The following is a 17297-nucleotide window of genomic DNA, read 5'->3' on the forward strand; positions in this document are numbered from 1 at the left end:
ACCTTGCGGTGTGTGACGCTTGCATACAAACCACGTGGCTTCTCCACCCTCATTCTCTCGGTGCCTTAGCTGTGTTTGTACTGTACCCCTTTTGAAGTCACATTGCACATATTTACTCTTTGGAAATCACTTGACGCGCTGCTGGCCTATTTTTAAAAGTTCACATTTGTGGGAGCGCGGCGCTAAAAATAATCCCCTTCCCCCCCCCCCCCCACACACACAACTTAACCAGATCAGTTCAGCAGTTGACATTTTACATGAATTCATTTGCATCTCATTTGTCCATGTTTCTGTTTCATAGGTGGAATGTAAGAAAGCACAACCGAAAGAAGTGATGTTCCCGCCGGGGACGAGAGGACGGGCTCGTGGATTACCATATACCATGGATGCTTTTATGCTAGGAATGGGGATGCTGGGTAAGTTTTCAACAGATCATCCGTCGGCAAGGATGCCGCTGCATTTTCTTTCTATATTCCAAGGCTTGAAGGTGTCTAAATTGTCGCGTGCCATAGAAGCACAATTGGCAAGGATATATCTGTAAGGTGTTTTTTTTATTGTGTTTGTGTTTATTACAAGATCCAGAAGTTCAAAAAATTGCCTAATTTGTGCAAGCCACAATGGCGGGACTCAATAAAGCCTTTCTGTGTTGAAAGACTAATGCATACACGTGCACCCTTTGGAATATCAAAATTTGCATTTAAATGGATGTTTCCAATAGGCCATTCTGTTCACATTCACACACACACACGCACAAAACCTCCAGAATTATGGCTTAAAAAATGTTCTTTTCCTCTTTCTTTTCCATTTTCTTTTTTTAAAAAGAAGAATTGAGTCGCACATTCTTAGAGGTATCTTTGACAGTTCGGCGCAGATAATTAAAAAATCTTCGTGGCTTTAAATGGCGCGCGAGATGGAGAAAAGCCCAGAGAGGCGCATAATAATAGCATAGGTTGTAGCAATAATTAGAAGTTCCAAAGAAAGAGGGGACAGTGTTTGAATCCCCGACCATTGTGTCCAGAAAGTACTAATTAAACAGGATAAATGGTATTTAATGGCGAAATTCACTTTGCGTAGCAGGTCATCAGCGCTTTAATTGGCTCTCATTTGTTTCGGCATAGTTCGTCCTATATTACCTGACAACTGCAAGGGGAGTGAGTGAGTGTGTGTGTGTGTGTGTGTGTGTAGATGCACATATAGGCAAGCAGGCAGACAAATAGGACGGAAAGAGGGATGTCTTCCCACTTGTCCATTAGTAACATTTTGTCTTTCCCCCCCCAAAAAACGTCCGATTGATTTTCTTCTCCTCTCCTCACCTTGCTTCATATCACTGAGTTGCTTCCTTAGCGCATCATGCTGTTTTATCTGATCTTCCGAAAGTGGTTCCAACCAGCACCAGGCTGTTTTCTACGTCGATCTCTGCTGTAAATTTACCTGGCTAGGCGCCTCGTCTTCGGAACACATTTCCTTCTTTACTGCGCACCTTCGGTCTCAGCGTGTAGGAGACGATCCCCATTTTTAGTCCTCTAGGTTCGCAGACCCCTTTTGCTGTTGGCGCCGTGTGCCTTCGCGTTGTTTCGAACCTGTGGCAACCCTGAGGTGAATCCTATCACACAGTTTTCTCTGTGCCGAATGTTTGCTATTACCTTCCTCTGAGGCTGAGAAGTGTGATTTGCCCAAAGTCATCCAATGGGTTACTGCGACTGAACAGGGATTTGAACCCTGGTCTCCCAAGATGCATCCTTCTCTGGAGGTCTTTAAACAGAGGCTAGATGGTCATCTGTCGGGAATGTTTGATTTTGAGTTCCTGCATGGCAAGAGGTTGGACTTGATGTCCCTTGGGATCTCTTCCAACTCTATGATTGTATGATCTACACTGTAGAAATAATGCAGTTTGACACTGCTTTAACTGCCATGGGTTTGCCCTATAGAATCCTAGGATTTGTAGTGTTTGCAAGGCACCAGCACTCTTTGGCAGAGCAGGCTAAAGACCTTGCAAAATTACATAACCTAGATTTCCATAGGATGAAGCTACAGCATTTAGAGTGATGATAAACAACATTATTTCTATACTGTAGATGTACCAAGAGCCTGTTACAGACTGCCAAAATAAAGCTGCTTCGGGTCTCTTTGGAGGTATGCTGTTTAAATGATGCATGTATCCTAAGAATCTGGAAGCTGCACCAAAGCTGTACTCCGGTGCTTAGGAATGGAGTGTGGCTTTGGCACGACCTCCGGACTCTTAGGACCCATGCATCATTTAAATAGCATACCTCCAAAGAGATCGGAAGCAGCTTTATTTTGGCAGTCTGTAACAGGCCATTGTTGTGTCTTCAAGTTGTTTCTGTCTTATGGCAACTCTAAAGTGAACCTGTCATAGGGTTTTCTTGGCAAGATTTGTTCAGAGGAGAGTTGCATTTGCTATCCTTACAAGCTGGGAGAGCGTGACTTGCCCAAAATCACTGAGTAGGTTTCCATGACTAAGTGTAGATCCAAACCATGGTCTCCCAGGCTCTTAATCCAGCACTGATATCAATACACCATGTTGGTTCAACGTAGTTGGTTGTTCTAACCTCAAAGTTGAAACATGCTGCTTCACTAGTCCTCAACTTGGATGGATGTTTACATGCTTTTATTTGATATGTACATAGAGACATATTGTAGCACCTTTGAGACTCACTGAAAGAAAGATGTTGGCAGCATGAGCTTTCCTAGACTAAAGCCTACTTACTCTGAAGCATTTATTTTAATATGGTTTCAGTAAGGGGAAGCCAAGTTTCCCTCCCTACAAAAGATGATAGCCTCAGCCTGAAAGCCCTTCTTCTTTTCTCATCCTTCCACTCTTTAATCAACTTACAGGGAGCCTTTCTATTTGTACCTCCCCATCCAACTTCTACAGCTGGACAACACATAACTTTAAAAGGTTTTAAAAATTATGCTGGCTGGAGGATTTTGTGCATTGTAGTGTAAAAATTTAATTTTTCCAAGCTCTGGAGAAAGCCTTCCAACTGATGCAGCTCTCTTCCTCCGACACTGAAGTTGCAAAAGGTATCCAGAGTGAAGGCCCACTCAGAAGCACAGGTAAGTGTGGGTTTTGGTGAATCGTTTCTTGCCATCCAGGTGAAGTTCATGTGAAGTGCATGGACTCATTACGAGGTCCAAATTGGTTCTGTTCCGCTGGGGTTTTTTTTCTTCCTAGGGTGACTTCTAATGTGATCTTATTAGATTTTAAATCATCCTGACTGCTCCGAATGAGTGATGGATGCATGATGAAAGCCAGATGCTTCATTATCTGCTCCAGCTCCTTTTGGTTGCTCTTGTGGTGGCATTGTTGCTGAATGTCCCAGTTGTGGCAGATCAGTCCGGTCCTGTCTAGACCATTATCGGTGCGCATCCCTGGTTGCTCCTAACAAGTCAGCTTCAAGGTCGACAGCTGTCAGCGGATTCTCAGTGTGCGACCACAATCTTCCATTCCTAACCCGTCAGCTGCACAGCGGTGAAATCCCACCCAGGAGCAGAAGAAGGGTGTAATTAACTCATCAAGCAAAATTAGCATCGGGATTCGGATGAGGCCCGATAGTGCGCCAGGATGCCAAAGTTGCACCATTCTGCTGCTGATGCTAGGAGAACGGAGCGAAGGAGGATTTGCCCTCTCCAAACAAGCCACCAGATGACTTTGAAAGACTTGTGGTCAGGGTTGAGGAGCACCTTCTTGAGATGCTGGTGAGGTCACCCATTGCAGCTTGGTCAAGGAGACATCTTCAACCCGGAGCAGAGCTTAATAAACAGACATCCCATTCCCAGACCTCATCTGGAAGACTGTGTTTTGGACACCACAATTTCAAAAAGGATATTGAGAAGCTGGAGCGTGTCCAATGGAGGACAACCAAAATGGTGAAGGGTCTGGAAACCATGCTTTATGTCCATAAGTCTTCTCATAAAGCTTATGAGGAAAGACTTAGGGAGTTGGGTATGTTTAGCCTGGAGACGAGAAGGTTAAGAGGTGATATGATAGTTCTGTTTAAACATTTGAAGGGATGTCATATTGAGGATGGAAGGGTCTGGAAACCATGCCTTATGAAGAAAGACTTAGGAAGCTGGGTATGCTTAGCCTGGAAAAGAGATGGTTAGGAGGTGATATAATAGCACTGTTTAAGTATTTGAATGAGTGTCACATTGAGGATGGAACAAGCTTGTTTTCTGATGCTCCAGAGACTAGAACATGGAACAAAGCTACAAGGAAAGAGATTCCACCTCAACATTAGGAGGAACTCCCTGACAGTAAGAGCTGTTCGAAATTGGAACACATTCCCTCACAGGGTAGTGGAGTCCCCTTTGGAGGTTTTTAAACAGAGTCTGGATGGCCGTCTGTCGGGGATGCTTTGATAGTGTATTCCTGCATGGCAGGGGGTTGGACTGGATGGCCCTTGTGGTCTCTTCCAACTCTATGATTCTATGGAAAGACATTTTGGGTGACCCTTTCTAATTCAGTGCCACCCCAGACCACCTTCTATAGAAATCATGTAAAAGTGTTGGGGCAAAACATGTTGGCAGACATTACCTATAGAAAGGTGCAGGAGTTTTTATCCAGATGACTGAGCTTATTCTCAGCATCAAGGAGCTATTGATGGCTTAAAGAGAGGATGTAGTCTTGCCAGGTTTTCAAAACGGCAATAAGCCAAAATTCATGACAGTCAAGAAGTCACTGTTAACAAGTTTATGGTCTGCCTAAATACCAAAGAAAAGTATTGATCCTAATTAACTTAGCCATGTATTTCTCTTTAAAATTAACACACTGTTCACATTCATACATTATATGATGCACATAATTCTCTCTTTATGAAGGGCCCACACTCAAATATGGGTTCTTTCGTCCTCTTCAGTTTGTCTGTATAAAGGAAAATACCTTCAGATCTTCAAAATGGTAACACCCCTTATAATAAGGGACACTTGTCCACCCTACAAGGGACAAGCTTTCTTGCTTTGGAATAAGGCCAAGTCTTATAATAAGGGACACTTGGCACCCTAAAAAGATATGAAGCAGATGGTTCTACTTAAATGGGAACATCCTTGTACAATCCTTTCCCCTGTGAGCAATGTTTTGTCCATGACAGAATGGCAAAACCAACTAAATAGTCCCATAAGTTACCTACTTTTTTGACTAAAAGAGTTAGAAGTGACTGCAAGGGCCATCAAGTCCAGCTATGTAGGAATACGCTACTAAAGACCTTCCAACCTCTGTTTAATATCCTCCTACGAAGCAGAATTCACTACTCTCCAGGCTGTCCATTGCACTGTTGAATAGCTTTTGAACGTTCATGGTTCATTTTCAGCCGAACTGAACAACTGTAAAGATTGATAGGTTTTATATGTCTGGTCTCTGATGGCCATTTAATAGTAACCATCTCATGATAGCTTCCATAAAATCCTACTCTGTTACTTCACCAGGGCATGGAGGTGCACAATAATCTTGAAAGCTATATCTGTTGATCATATGTTCTGGTATCTTCTGTCAAGCTAGTGAACAGCTTCAGAAGCAGACTGCATGCCTCTAGACTAGCCTAGCTAAGTACAGAAGGGCTTAAAACCAGAAGGAAGACCAGCAAGTAACAAATTAGCCATATCTACTAAGGATAGGATAGTTGTAGTTCTGCGTTGGGGGATGAACTACCACCCTGATGGGCTCACAGGTCTTCAAAATTATCACATAATGGTTTTAGGGGACCATGTGACACCATGGCCATTGTGAATGATGTTCTTTCAAGTTAAACAGAGGGCCAAATGCAACTTGTTACATAAAGAATCTGGGCTGATCTCAGGAAGAAAGATGGAAATCCCACTGAGACATTCATCGATTGATTCTTGCTTTGTGGTGATGGCATGGGATATCCATGTCGGTAGAGTCTATTCATTTTGGCCATGGGGGCTCTGGGCGACAAAGGACCTTGAAGTCTAGGAAATAAAATTCAAACACAAAAGATGCTTCCTTTGAGATCCAGGTTGCCTCTGGCCTTTGTGGGACTACCTGCCTCCCTTATTATCAGAGGACATACTTTCATGCCACAACCCTCTGAAGATACCAGCCACAGATACAGGCAAAACATTGGGAATAAATGCTTCCGAAATTCAACCACATCACTCCAAGAACCAGAGAACGTGTAATTTCTCAGGAAACCTCTGCTGTTACATTTGGAAAACTTTTAGGCTGTTTAGGTAAAACACACCAAATGCCCTCCCAGTTGAAGGTGGTTTCTCTGAAGATGCCAGCCACAGATGCTGGTGAAACATCAGGAATAAACTCTTCCGGAACATGGCCACAGAGCCCGAAAAATCCACAGAAATTATGGGTGCCAGCCATGAAAGTCCCTTGGATGCCTCATTAGGAATCTGTTGTGGCTCCCCGGATATGTTTTTATGTCAGTGTGACTTCTTTGCAACAGACCATTTTAGCACCAAATGCAATTGGGGCGTCAGTCCCTGATAGATCGAGGTTGCAGATGTACCGAGATGTGCGTAGTTGTTGAAGCGGATGGGCAAGGCATGGATGCCAATTTTATTCCCCGGTCTCTCTGAGGCATACCTCCTTGAAATTTCTATGAGATGTTTGAAGCAGCCTCTCCAGCACTGCGGGCAGTCTCTAGTACAACAAAAGAAAAGCGGCATTCGGTTAATCCCTCAAGAAAGAAGAGCTTCTAGAGAGACATCCAGAGGGATGGACATCCTTTGTGTTATGGACCTGTATCCCGTTCTTGAGGTGACAGTGTGCCCCTTCTTTGATGCCAACCCCTGCCAATCCAAAGACTTTTCACTCACAGCTTTCTTTCCTTAGGCCCTCTCCAGTAACACAGGGATCATAGCACTATGATCCTCTTAAAACACAATACCTGAAACTCGGGACTCAGCAGCTCCTTTACCTCCCAGGCTACGAAAAGCACAGCCGGTAAAATTTATAACTCTGGACCGCTGAAATACTACCTGAGAGGAACATCTAATTCTGGGAAATCTCTTGACTGACTTTTTAATATGGCTGCGGGAGCCAGGCCCCAGGTTCTGCATTAGTGCCCACGTTCAATCTAAGTGGGCTGAAGTCATGCATAAAAGAGGCTTGTGCCCTTCAAAGGAAAGTCACTCTTTTCAAGAGGGGATGCTCCATAGGAGAGAGCAAAGGCAAGGTGAGCCTGCGAGCAGCGTACCAAAGCCTTGAGTTGCTGCAAAACCCAACTAGCATGGAAAACAGAGCACAGAGTTTTGTTTCTAGCTAACCAGGGTGCAAATATGGCAGAGCAGATCAGAAAATATTGCAAAGGGAAGGAGACATTTTTGCCCTAACTGGCCCAGTGCAAGAGGCAAAAGAAAGCACAAGTGTATTTGTTGTTGCTGTTTGCCTTCAAGTCATCTCTGACGTATGGCGACCCTAAGGCAAACTTGTCCTGGGATTTTCTGGGGCTGAGACTCTGTGACTCTCCCACCCAGTGGATTTTTGTGGGTTTTTCGGGCTAGAAGAGTTTATTCCTGACATTTCGCCGGCATCTGTGGCTGGCACCTTCCAAAACCCTAGTGGGTTTCCAGGGCCGAGTGGGCAATTGAACACGAATCTCCAGAGTTGTTACACTATGCTGATGCTATCCTTTGTCTTCCTTTAAGGATATAATTTCTGCGTCTAAAGGGTTTTGTTATTGTGGGAGAATTACACTTCTAGGTGCAGCTTCTGTATCAGAAAAAAAATGTGAATGTGACAATCCTGTATTGTGTGAATTAGGAGTGAGATTTCATTTTGGAAGGCTACAGGAGACCCTACTTTTTCCTTCCGGAGTAGGAGGGTGGAATATAGGGGCTTTTACTTGTCACAGGGAGCTCAAACTGCCGCAAAGATTTCTCCATGTCACTGCGAACCGAGAGAACACCCTGCCAGCCATTTTGCCCAGCACAGACATACATTGATGTAGTTTTTTGTGGGTTTTTCTGGTTACGTGGCCATGTTCTAGAAGAGTTTATTCCTGTTTATTCGGACATTGACCAGTATAAAATATAATAAAAAACATAAATACTGAGATAATAATATAATCAAAAGAGTACAATTATTGGAACAAAAGTATATATATAGCCCACTCACTTCCATGCCAGCATTCTTTGAAGATGCCAGGCACAGTTGCTGGCGAAACGTCAGTAACAAACTCTTCTAGAACATAGTCCAAAAAACCCACAAAAAACTATGGATTCCAGCCATGAAAGCCTTTGACTTCCCATAGATTGACTTATTGGACTCACAACACAAACCCACCCAACCCTTTCCTCTAAATCAGAGGGAGGCAACAGATGCCATTGGACTGCAGCTCTCCCATCATCCTCTGACCTTTAGTTATGCTGGCTAGGGCTGACTGATATTGCAGTCCAACTGTATCTGGGGAAGGCATTGTTGCTCTAAAGGAAAACATGGATCCAGCAAGATTTGCCAGGGTCATCAGTAAACCGAGCACTGCCTTAAACCATGTCAGACCGGGTTTGTCCATCTTTACCTCTCCCATTATCTCCCCTTATCTTTGGTGGCCGCTATGATCCACCAGCATTTGGAGGGACGTATGTTGCCCACTAGTGTTGTAATGGGAAAAGTCATTGTAAATGGTCCATCAAATGTTGAACCTTGCAGCAATTGCATTTTTATATTTGTGGTTATTAATTGCCTTGAAATTGCCTTCAGTTTATGGTGATCCTAAGAATGAGAGGCCTCCAAGATTCCCAGTCTTCCGCTGCCCTTCTTAGGTGCTGCAAGCACAAGGCTGTAACTTCTTCCATCAAATCAATCTACCTATAATACTGTTTTCCTCTTTTCCTACTGTGCTTATATACTAACACACACACACACACACACACACACACACACACACAAATATATGCACATATCCTAGGGAGTAATTCTCGTCAAGATTAATGGGACTCCTTCCAAGTCAAGCTGTAAGTATTCTTCCTCTGGAAATAGCTTTTCAGCAAATTGAAAGGTAAACTAACTCAGCTGTTAAGTTCCAAAGGGCCAGAACATGTCAGGCTACTGATCCTTGATTTCAAAATCAATACAAGCAAATTATTCTTTCCTCAACAAAATGGAGCCAGGGCTTGGCAGTTTAGCTTCACTGTTATCTGAAGGAGAAGACGGGTGGAACTGAGTCTCGGCGCTCAGGCACTGAATATTGAGCACTTAAATTCACTTTGAAGCGTCTGGCTGCTATGCACTTAGGACTCCACTTTATCTTCCTTGGTTCCATCTGTAGGATCCTAGAATTTGTAGTTTGTGGGGGCATTGGACCTTTTCGGCTGAGAATCCTAACTCCCTAAATTGCCAGTTGCTGGATTCCATACAATGGATGATAAAGTGGAAGCGCAATCCTGGAATCATAGGACTTTATCACAGCAGCCTGCTGTCCTGCCGCAATCATGCTAGTTTAAGAATGGCATTACACCGATTTGGCATAATTTCTCATCACACCTTTTCCCCACAATAGCGCTTTGGTGATCCATGGTCGTGCAATCTATTTTTCGCACTGCCAAACACCACCTTCCAGAAGGAAAGAGTGGGAATGAGTGATTGAGTTGCCAACTGCCTCCCAAAGCTGGCTGCTATATGAAAGCACACACAGCAACTGCCTTTGCGAGATGGTTGATAGCCATGGTTGCATCTCCTTCCTGCTCCTGAAGCATGGGGCTGCTGTGTGCACATTCATGCAGCAGTCCCACACAAGCCATTGTGGCCACCAACAGCCTCCTGAAGCCAGCTGCTGTGTGAATGTGCACACAGCAGCCATCTTCAAGAAGCTGTTGACAGCCCCAACTGTTGCAATGGGGAAGAGGAGAAGGGAAGAGGAGCAGAATCACACTTATTTACATGACTGCCTGAGAAACAGAACTGCTGCGGAAGGGACCTATCGCACAAAGGCAATAATGGAATAGCAGCAAGATTGAGATTATTATTATTAAGATTTATTTATAAAGTGCTGTAGCTTTACACAGCACTGTACATACAATCAATTAAAATAAAATAAAGACCTGCCAGTAGCGTACCCTGTATAAAGAACAATGGAGATTAATACATATATTAAATTAGAAGCACCAAAATAAACAACACAGGTTAAAACAGCATAGGCTAACAATCATGTAAAGCCTGGGAACAGGATTGTCTTCAGTTCAGCTTTGAAGCTGGTTAACAAAGTAATAGACCATGCTTGTATTTATTTATTGCACCTTTATCCCGCCTTTCTCGCATAGAAATCATTTTTGGTCATTTCTGGTTAACCATTTTTGGTGCCTACACCGCCTATTGATAGGTTTTGCCCATCAATGAAAAGGTGCACAACACTAACAAATGGCATGCAAGGCAGCAGCAAGATGAACATGATGTTGTGTAGTAAATATCACCCAAAGACACACTTTTCCTATTAAAATTCTGCTTTGTAGCCACCTGTGATAAGGTCCATAGAGCGAAAATTATGTAGTGTCAAAGGACTAGGAGAGGAGCAGCATTGCTGGGAACATTATCTTACATTCTGCTGGCTCAGTGGTGAATGTATATGGGAGCTGTTGTTTCTTCCCTCCTACATGGGAGACGTCTTGAGCCATGCTGGGTCATAGAGTCATAGAATCATAGAGTTGGAAGAGACCACAAGGGCCATCCAGTCCAATCCTATTCTGCCATGCAGGAACTCTCCATCAAAGCATCCTCAACAGATGGCCATTCAGCCTCTGCTTGAAGACCTCCAAGGAGGTAGACTCCTACACTCCGAGGAAGGAATGTGTTCCACTGTCAAACAACCCTTACTCTCAGGAAGTTCCTCCTAATGTTGAGGAATTTCTTATCCTGTAGCTTACATCCATTGTTCCGGGTCCTTGTCTCTGGAGCAGCAGAAAACAAGCTTGTTCCATCCTCAAAATACCATCCCTTCAATATTTAAACAGGGCTCTCATATCACTTCTTAACCTTCTCTTCTCCAGGCTAAACATCCCCAGCTCCCTAAGGCCTTCCTCATAGGGCATAGTTTCCAGGCCCTCCACCATTTTAGTCACCCTCCTCTGGACATGCTCCAGTTTCTCAACATCCTTTTTGAATTGTCGTTCCCAGAAGTGGACACAATATTCCAGTTGGGGCAGAATAGAGTGGTACTATTACTTCCCTTGACCTAGACACTATACTTCTATTGATGCAGCCTAAAATTGCATTGACCTTTTTAGCTGCCGCATCGCACTGTTGACTCATGTTCAACTTGTTGTCTACTTGGACTCCTAGATCCCTTTTACACGTAGCCTTATTCAGCCAGGTGTCCCCTAGGAATGTAGGGAGAATATTCACTAAAATCCTCACTGCCACTGATGGAAACTATCTTGACTCAATGAGACACCTCAACGAGGAATTTTCAAGCCCTGTACGATTCCTCGCCTCCGAGCGAGAGCAAAACAAGGAGGGCTGTTTTTCCCCCTGACAAGGTCTCCATCATTTGTGCGAAGCTGGCATCCTTCCTGTAATGATTCTATGGTCCTCATCCACTCAGTTTCCAGGCTAGCTTAGGCGCGAGGGTCTGTCGAAATGAAATGTAGTCGCAGGTGCACCAAAACAATGGTTTATTGATTGCGGGAGATATTAAGTGGGATGTAGCCATAAAACTAAAGGAAATGTTAGCTCGGGTCTCTCCGCTGATCAGAAAAGTCCTTCATCACAGCTGCTGTCCACCAGGATCCCTTCATGAGTGGAATATCATCCCATCGAACCACTTTCTTGGGCTGGAATATGGCCAGTGCACCCTCCAAGGCTAGACCAATGATGTGATCTTTTCTATTCTTTAAATACCGTATATACTCCACTATTAGTCGACCTCATGTAGAAGTCGAGGGCAAGTTTGCGGGCCGAAATTATGGATTTTGCTATGACCCGTGGATAAGTCAAGAGTAAAACTTAGGGGCATATTGCAAAGGATCTAAAGGATGAAACAAAATAAAACAATGTCAAAGACCAAAATTCCAGCAGACATAACTCTTTGTGCTTACTCTTAAGGCTGGATGGATGAGAGAGTAGAAGAGGGTCGGTGCTTCCAGGACAGATTATACTCTTGCTTTTCACCAGGGGATGGTTCCTTCTTTTAAATAAGAGTTAAGATACAGTACTTAACATTGATGCATGGATAAATCGACTCAGTACTCCTTTCTCTTCTAGAAGGTGCTGGTGGTGGGAAACAACCCCATCCTGACCAACAAAGGAACAGTTTCCCATTTATCCTAAGATGAGAACATTCTTATCTGTCCCTTTTAACCTCAGCTGCCCTTGCACAGCCTGCTGGAGAAATGGGCCTCTATTTGAAAGCCTCATTATTAAAAATGTTTTTGCTACAAGCCCACTTACCTAGAAGATGCCCAGGTACTATGTTACACATCTTTTTAGTCAGTGGTGGGCAAAGCGTCGTCCGTAGGCCGCATGCTGTTCCCCAGAGACATTTATGTGGCCCCTAGAGCCACAAAAGGAACAATTCTGGGTGCTCCAGAATGACCAAAAATGATGTCTAGGCAGGGCAGACACCCGCATCCCAGGAGTCAACATGAAATTGGATCCCATTTTGGGAGAAAGGCAATAAAAAGAAAAAAATTGCATGTGCATAAACATACACAGATATACACACATATGCATACATACATACATTTTCTCTCACAGTATTCCAAAATGTCTTGAGGAACACCCCAAACTATGCCCTGGTGTCTTATAGAAGGTGTCTGGGAGCAATTTCTTTTCTGTTTTGTGGGTAAAGGTGTGACCCTCCCAAGTCTATGCAGCAAAACCCTAACTATCCGTGATAATTTGGGTAAATAAATAAGCATTGCCGTTCTGTATAGAGGACCACAAAATACTTTGCCTTCTCGTGGGATGCAGAGAATAGTTTCGAGACTCTTTGTTTTCACGTGTGAAGGTGAGACAAGGTCGGATTTAGAGTGATGTGAAGAGTAGGTATGAATTGGACAGAACTTTACACAGAAGCTGTGTTGAACGGCAAGACATGGGTCCCTTCGGGTCCTAGATGTCAATGCTAGTGGAACCCCCAAATTCTCTAGTGTTTTCTACCAGATCACAAACCCATACAAGGGGCAGAATCATGCTCAGCAAAAGCAGAGATGTTTAGCCAAGAGAAGAGAAGGTTAGCAGGTGATATGATAGCCCTGTTTAAATACTTAAAGGGATGTCATATTAAGGAGGGAGCCAGCTTGTTTTCTGCTGCTCCAAAGCAGAAGACACAGAGCAATGGATGCAAGCTCCAGCAAAAGAGATTCCATCTCAACAGTAGGAGGACCTTCCTGACAGTAAGAGCTGTTCGACTGTGGAATGCATTTCCTTGGAGTGTGATGGAGTCTCCTTCCTTGGAGGTCTTTAAACAGAGGCTGGATGGCCATCTGTCGGGGATGCTTTGACTGAGAGTTCCTGCATGGCAGAATGAGGTTGGACTGGATGGCCCTTGGGGTCTCTTCCAACTCTATGATTCTATGAAACGCAAACTGTTGAAGTCTGTTCTAGCTTGTGTATCACTCTTCCTTAGAAACTTCCTTCATCTTGACCACACTGACGTTGCTTGGCCACGTGTTTCCCAGTTTTCATCTGTGAAATGTTGCATGGTACACATGGTGGTCCTTTGCTTCACACTGACAAGCAGAGGGAAAAGTAGGGGAAGAAGTTGTGTTTGGAAAAAGCATGTTTGATTGTTGATTTAGGCCTGTCCCTTTCATGGTTAGGAAGTTCGCTCTTCAAGGGAGGCAATCGAGGCAGAGCCTTGATTTTTCAGTTTAGCGACAAGAGATAATTACTGCAAGATTGATCATTCGCCAGAAGTACTGAAGCAAATAAATTGCTCAGTACCCCATTGCAAGGCGCGAATGGTGGCTAAATGGGAAATGGCGGCTAGGCTGGCCTGCCCATAATTTGGCTTGATGAAGCATCCACATGGGCATGGTGTTAATGTGCTATTGATATTCAGCCAGCCAATTTCCCCCCGTGCCGATCAGGCTTGGACTCGTTAGAGCAGAGCCAGGCATCGCGGCGGCAAATGAAGAGGAAAATTGAAGTAATGTTGTATTATAAATTTATGATTTCATCTGCCTGACCTCGAGAAATGTTCGGCGATGGGATATATATGGATGAGAACCGCCATCCAGTCAGCTGTGTATTTTGCCTTTGTTGTTGGAAGGCGGCGGGGACGGCGGGGCGGAGGAGTGACACAGGTGTCCTTAGTGCGCTCTCTGATCCTGCTTGATGGGCTTTAAGCCCCTCTCTCTATTAAAAGGGACAAAGTTTTTGGCATTTATGCGCTCTGGGGCAGGGTTGTTTTCTTCCGGTTGCTGCATTGTTTAAAGGTTCACAGCATCTTCCACATCCCTCTCACGTTATGTGGGATTTGTGCCTCTGCCTTCTCCAAAATTGCAAGACTGAGTGATGAGATCTTGTAGCACCTTTGAGACTAACTGAACAAAAGAAGTTGGCAGCACGATCTTTTGTAAACTTCACACTACCACTGCTATATCTTTGAAGACTAAGTGATGGTTATGTAATGTTGCTCCTCACATCACCCCCTTTAAGCAGGAACAGACCCTTCTGGTCCAGAAGGTGGTAAACATCAGAAAACCCACGTTTTCTCCAGATTTGCCTGGGTAGAATACTAAACATCTATATAAACAAAAATCCATCCATGATACTTTTCTTGGCCAACCGAAATGCACAATATACTTGTTGCATTTACTTGTTGTTGTATTTGTTAAATGGCCAACACAGCTGCCCCTGAATGTTTTAAACATCTATATGTGAGTGAAACCGTGCGTTTCCTCCGAGACACTTGGAAGAAAGAGTTAATGTCATTCCCCTTAACAATTCTTGCTCTTCTAGAAGCAGCTTTTCCTATCTAAAAGGGCCCATGGGGGAACCAGAGCTTAGACTGATATATATGCCACTGGCTTGTGGTACAAGATGCTTTCCTTCCAATAATATTCTTTTAATATTTCTCTCTTCTGCTCCCACTTTTGCACCTCCCAGCTTACCTCTTCTCCCACTTTTGCACCTTGATTCTCAGATTTCCTCAATTGCTGCAGACTGAGTTCAGCGGAGGGGGCAAAATCTTGCCTTTTCCAACAGACTCGGGGGGGGGGGGAACAAACTACTGCAATCTCTCCCAGCTTGTGTGTGCCTTCCTTATCAATAGCTTTTGTCATCTTGACCACATGCTGATGTTACCTGGCCACAGGTGTCCTATTTTTTATATGTGAAATGTTGGAGGGCATGTCTTTTACACACGAGCCAGAGTGTGTAATGGTTTGAGCAGTGGACTATGGAGGCCAGAGTTTGATTCCCCACTTGGCCATGGAACCCACTGGGTGATTTTGGGCAAGTCACACACTCTCAACTCCAGAAAACCCTGTGATAGGTTTGCCTTAGAGTCACCATAAGTTGGAAACAACTTGAAGGCACACAGTAACAACAATAAGAACGTATTAAGGATGGAGCAAGCTTGTTTTCTGCTGCTCCAGAGAATAGGAACAATTGATACAAGGAAAAGAGATTCCACTTCAACATTAGGAGGAACTTCCTGATAGTAAGAACAACAACACATGCCTTATACACCTGAGTATTAGAAATGATGCATTTGCATGTCGTCCTTGTGCTCTAGAAATACATTCCACATTTACACATTATATTTTTGGGGAATCTACCAAACACAGCTCACCCACGCCATACGCAGCTTTAACCTTACACAGAAGGTTAAACTGCCATAAGGAGAATGGTGTGCACGCCTGCAGCGCATGCACCATCCCCATTGAAACTAATGGGAGTTGAGTGTATGCGTTTTTCTCCATAAAGGATGGTTCCTTTTTTTAAAATAAGACTTAAAATACAATAGTTACATTGACCCATGGATAAGTCGACTCTGGTTTTTTGGGGCCAATTGTTTGACTATAATTTCTAGACTTACACATGAGTGTATACAGTACTAGAAAATGAAACATGTGGATCTGTCCATGGGCTGTGCTTGAAAAAATCATCCGTATGTTCTCTCTGTTAGTTTTAGGGATGGCTGTATTGTTACACAGTCACAGTCCCACCATTAATTGTTGGAAGAGACTGCTTCAAATGTAGTGTGACAAACTCATTACCCTGCTGACCCTTGCAGCGAGCCCTTATTAAGGAGCAAAAATAGCGTCTGATTCAAAATGGCACTTCGTTGAAGATTTTTCGGTCCTGCTGGACAACCGTGGCCCTAGTCAGAAAGGCTCAGTCAATATTGTTGTTGGAAGAGAAATGGTTCGCAAAACTTATCCCTGAATGATCTGACAGATTTCTGGCAGGATTGCTTTATGAATAGAGGTGGGGAGGTGGAGAAGAAAGCTTTGTGTGCATTTAAAGCCACAACGCCTTGTTTGGCCGTGGCTGTTTTGCTTTCCATGCGCAAATCCGTCCCGTCATAATTAGTAATCAAAATTCATCCAGGCGTTTAATGTTCCACCTCTAAATGATGATTAATAGCAAACAATATGGACGTCTAAATCTCATCTGAAACGGAGGGTTGGGGGGACATGCAATGTTGGCAAAATAAATTGAGCATGTTGGCATTACGGCGCAACAGTTTTGTAAAAAACGAATGCAACTGGAGGGATGAACCCCTTGGCAAAACAGCAAATATTGTATTAAGCCACGGTGTGCTGAGAAGAGTTTGATCCCGATTAAAACCAATAGAGAGATCCCCCTGGATCGGAATTGGAGCCTTAAGAAAACACCGAAAGTGCTTTTGCTTTAAACCTTTGTCCTCTGTACCTTCACATGTGTTAACACTATGCTGGAAGCTTCCAGAGTGTATGCTGAAGCTTGATGGAATTGCTGGCAGACCTCAAGAATCAAGTTAAAGGAAGGCTCCTGGAAGAGACCTCAAGGGCCATCCAATCCAAACCCCTGCCATGCAGGAACTCACAATCAAACCATCCCCGACAAATGGCCATCCAGCCTCTGTTTAAAGACAACTCTCTGGGGGAGCATCTTCCACTGTTGAACAGCCCTTACTGTCAGGAAGTTCTTCCTAATGTTAGGTGGAATCTCTTTTCCTGTAGCTTGCATCCATTGCTCCATGTCCTATTCTCTGTAGCAGCAGAAAACAAGCTTGCTCCATCCTCAGTATGACACCCCTTCAAATACTTAAACAGGGGCATCATATCACCTCTTAACCACCTCTTCTTCAGGCTAAACATACCCAGCTCCCTAAGTCTTTCCTCATAGGGCTTTATGGTTTCCAGACCTTTCACCA

At 43.9% G+C, this 17297-nt stretch overlaps 1 protein-coding gene across 12 annotated transcripts in view; it reads left to right on the top strand.

Annotated features, from left to right (window-relative positions):
* Positions 1-17297, top strand: part of LOC121917114 (RNA-binding protein Musashi homolog 2-like) — a 911933-nt gene that overhangs the window by 820760 nt on the left and 73876 nt on the right. For all 12 annotated transcript variants that reach the window (XM_042442806.1, XM_042442803.1, XM_042442815.1 and 9 more), the window contains exon 3: positions 302-416. In XM_042442806.1, the coding sequence (XP_042298740.1) occupies positions 302-416 (115 nt within the window). The remainder of the gene's footprint in view (positions 1-301; positions 417-17297) is intronic.

Source organism: Sceloporus undulatus, chromosome 11 (genome assembly GCF_019175285.1).
Source record: "Sceloporus undulatus isolate JIND9_A2432 ecotype Alabama chromosome 11, SceUnd_v1.1, whole genome shotgun sequence".
In the NCBI taxonomy this organism is placed as follows: Eukaryota; Metazoa; Chordata; class Lepidosauria; order Squamata; family Phrynosomatidae; genus Sceloporus; species Sceloporus undulatus.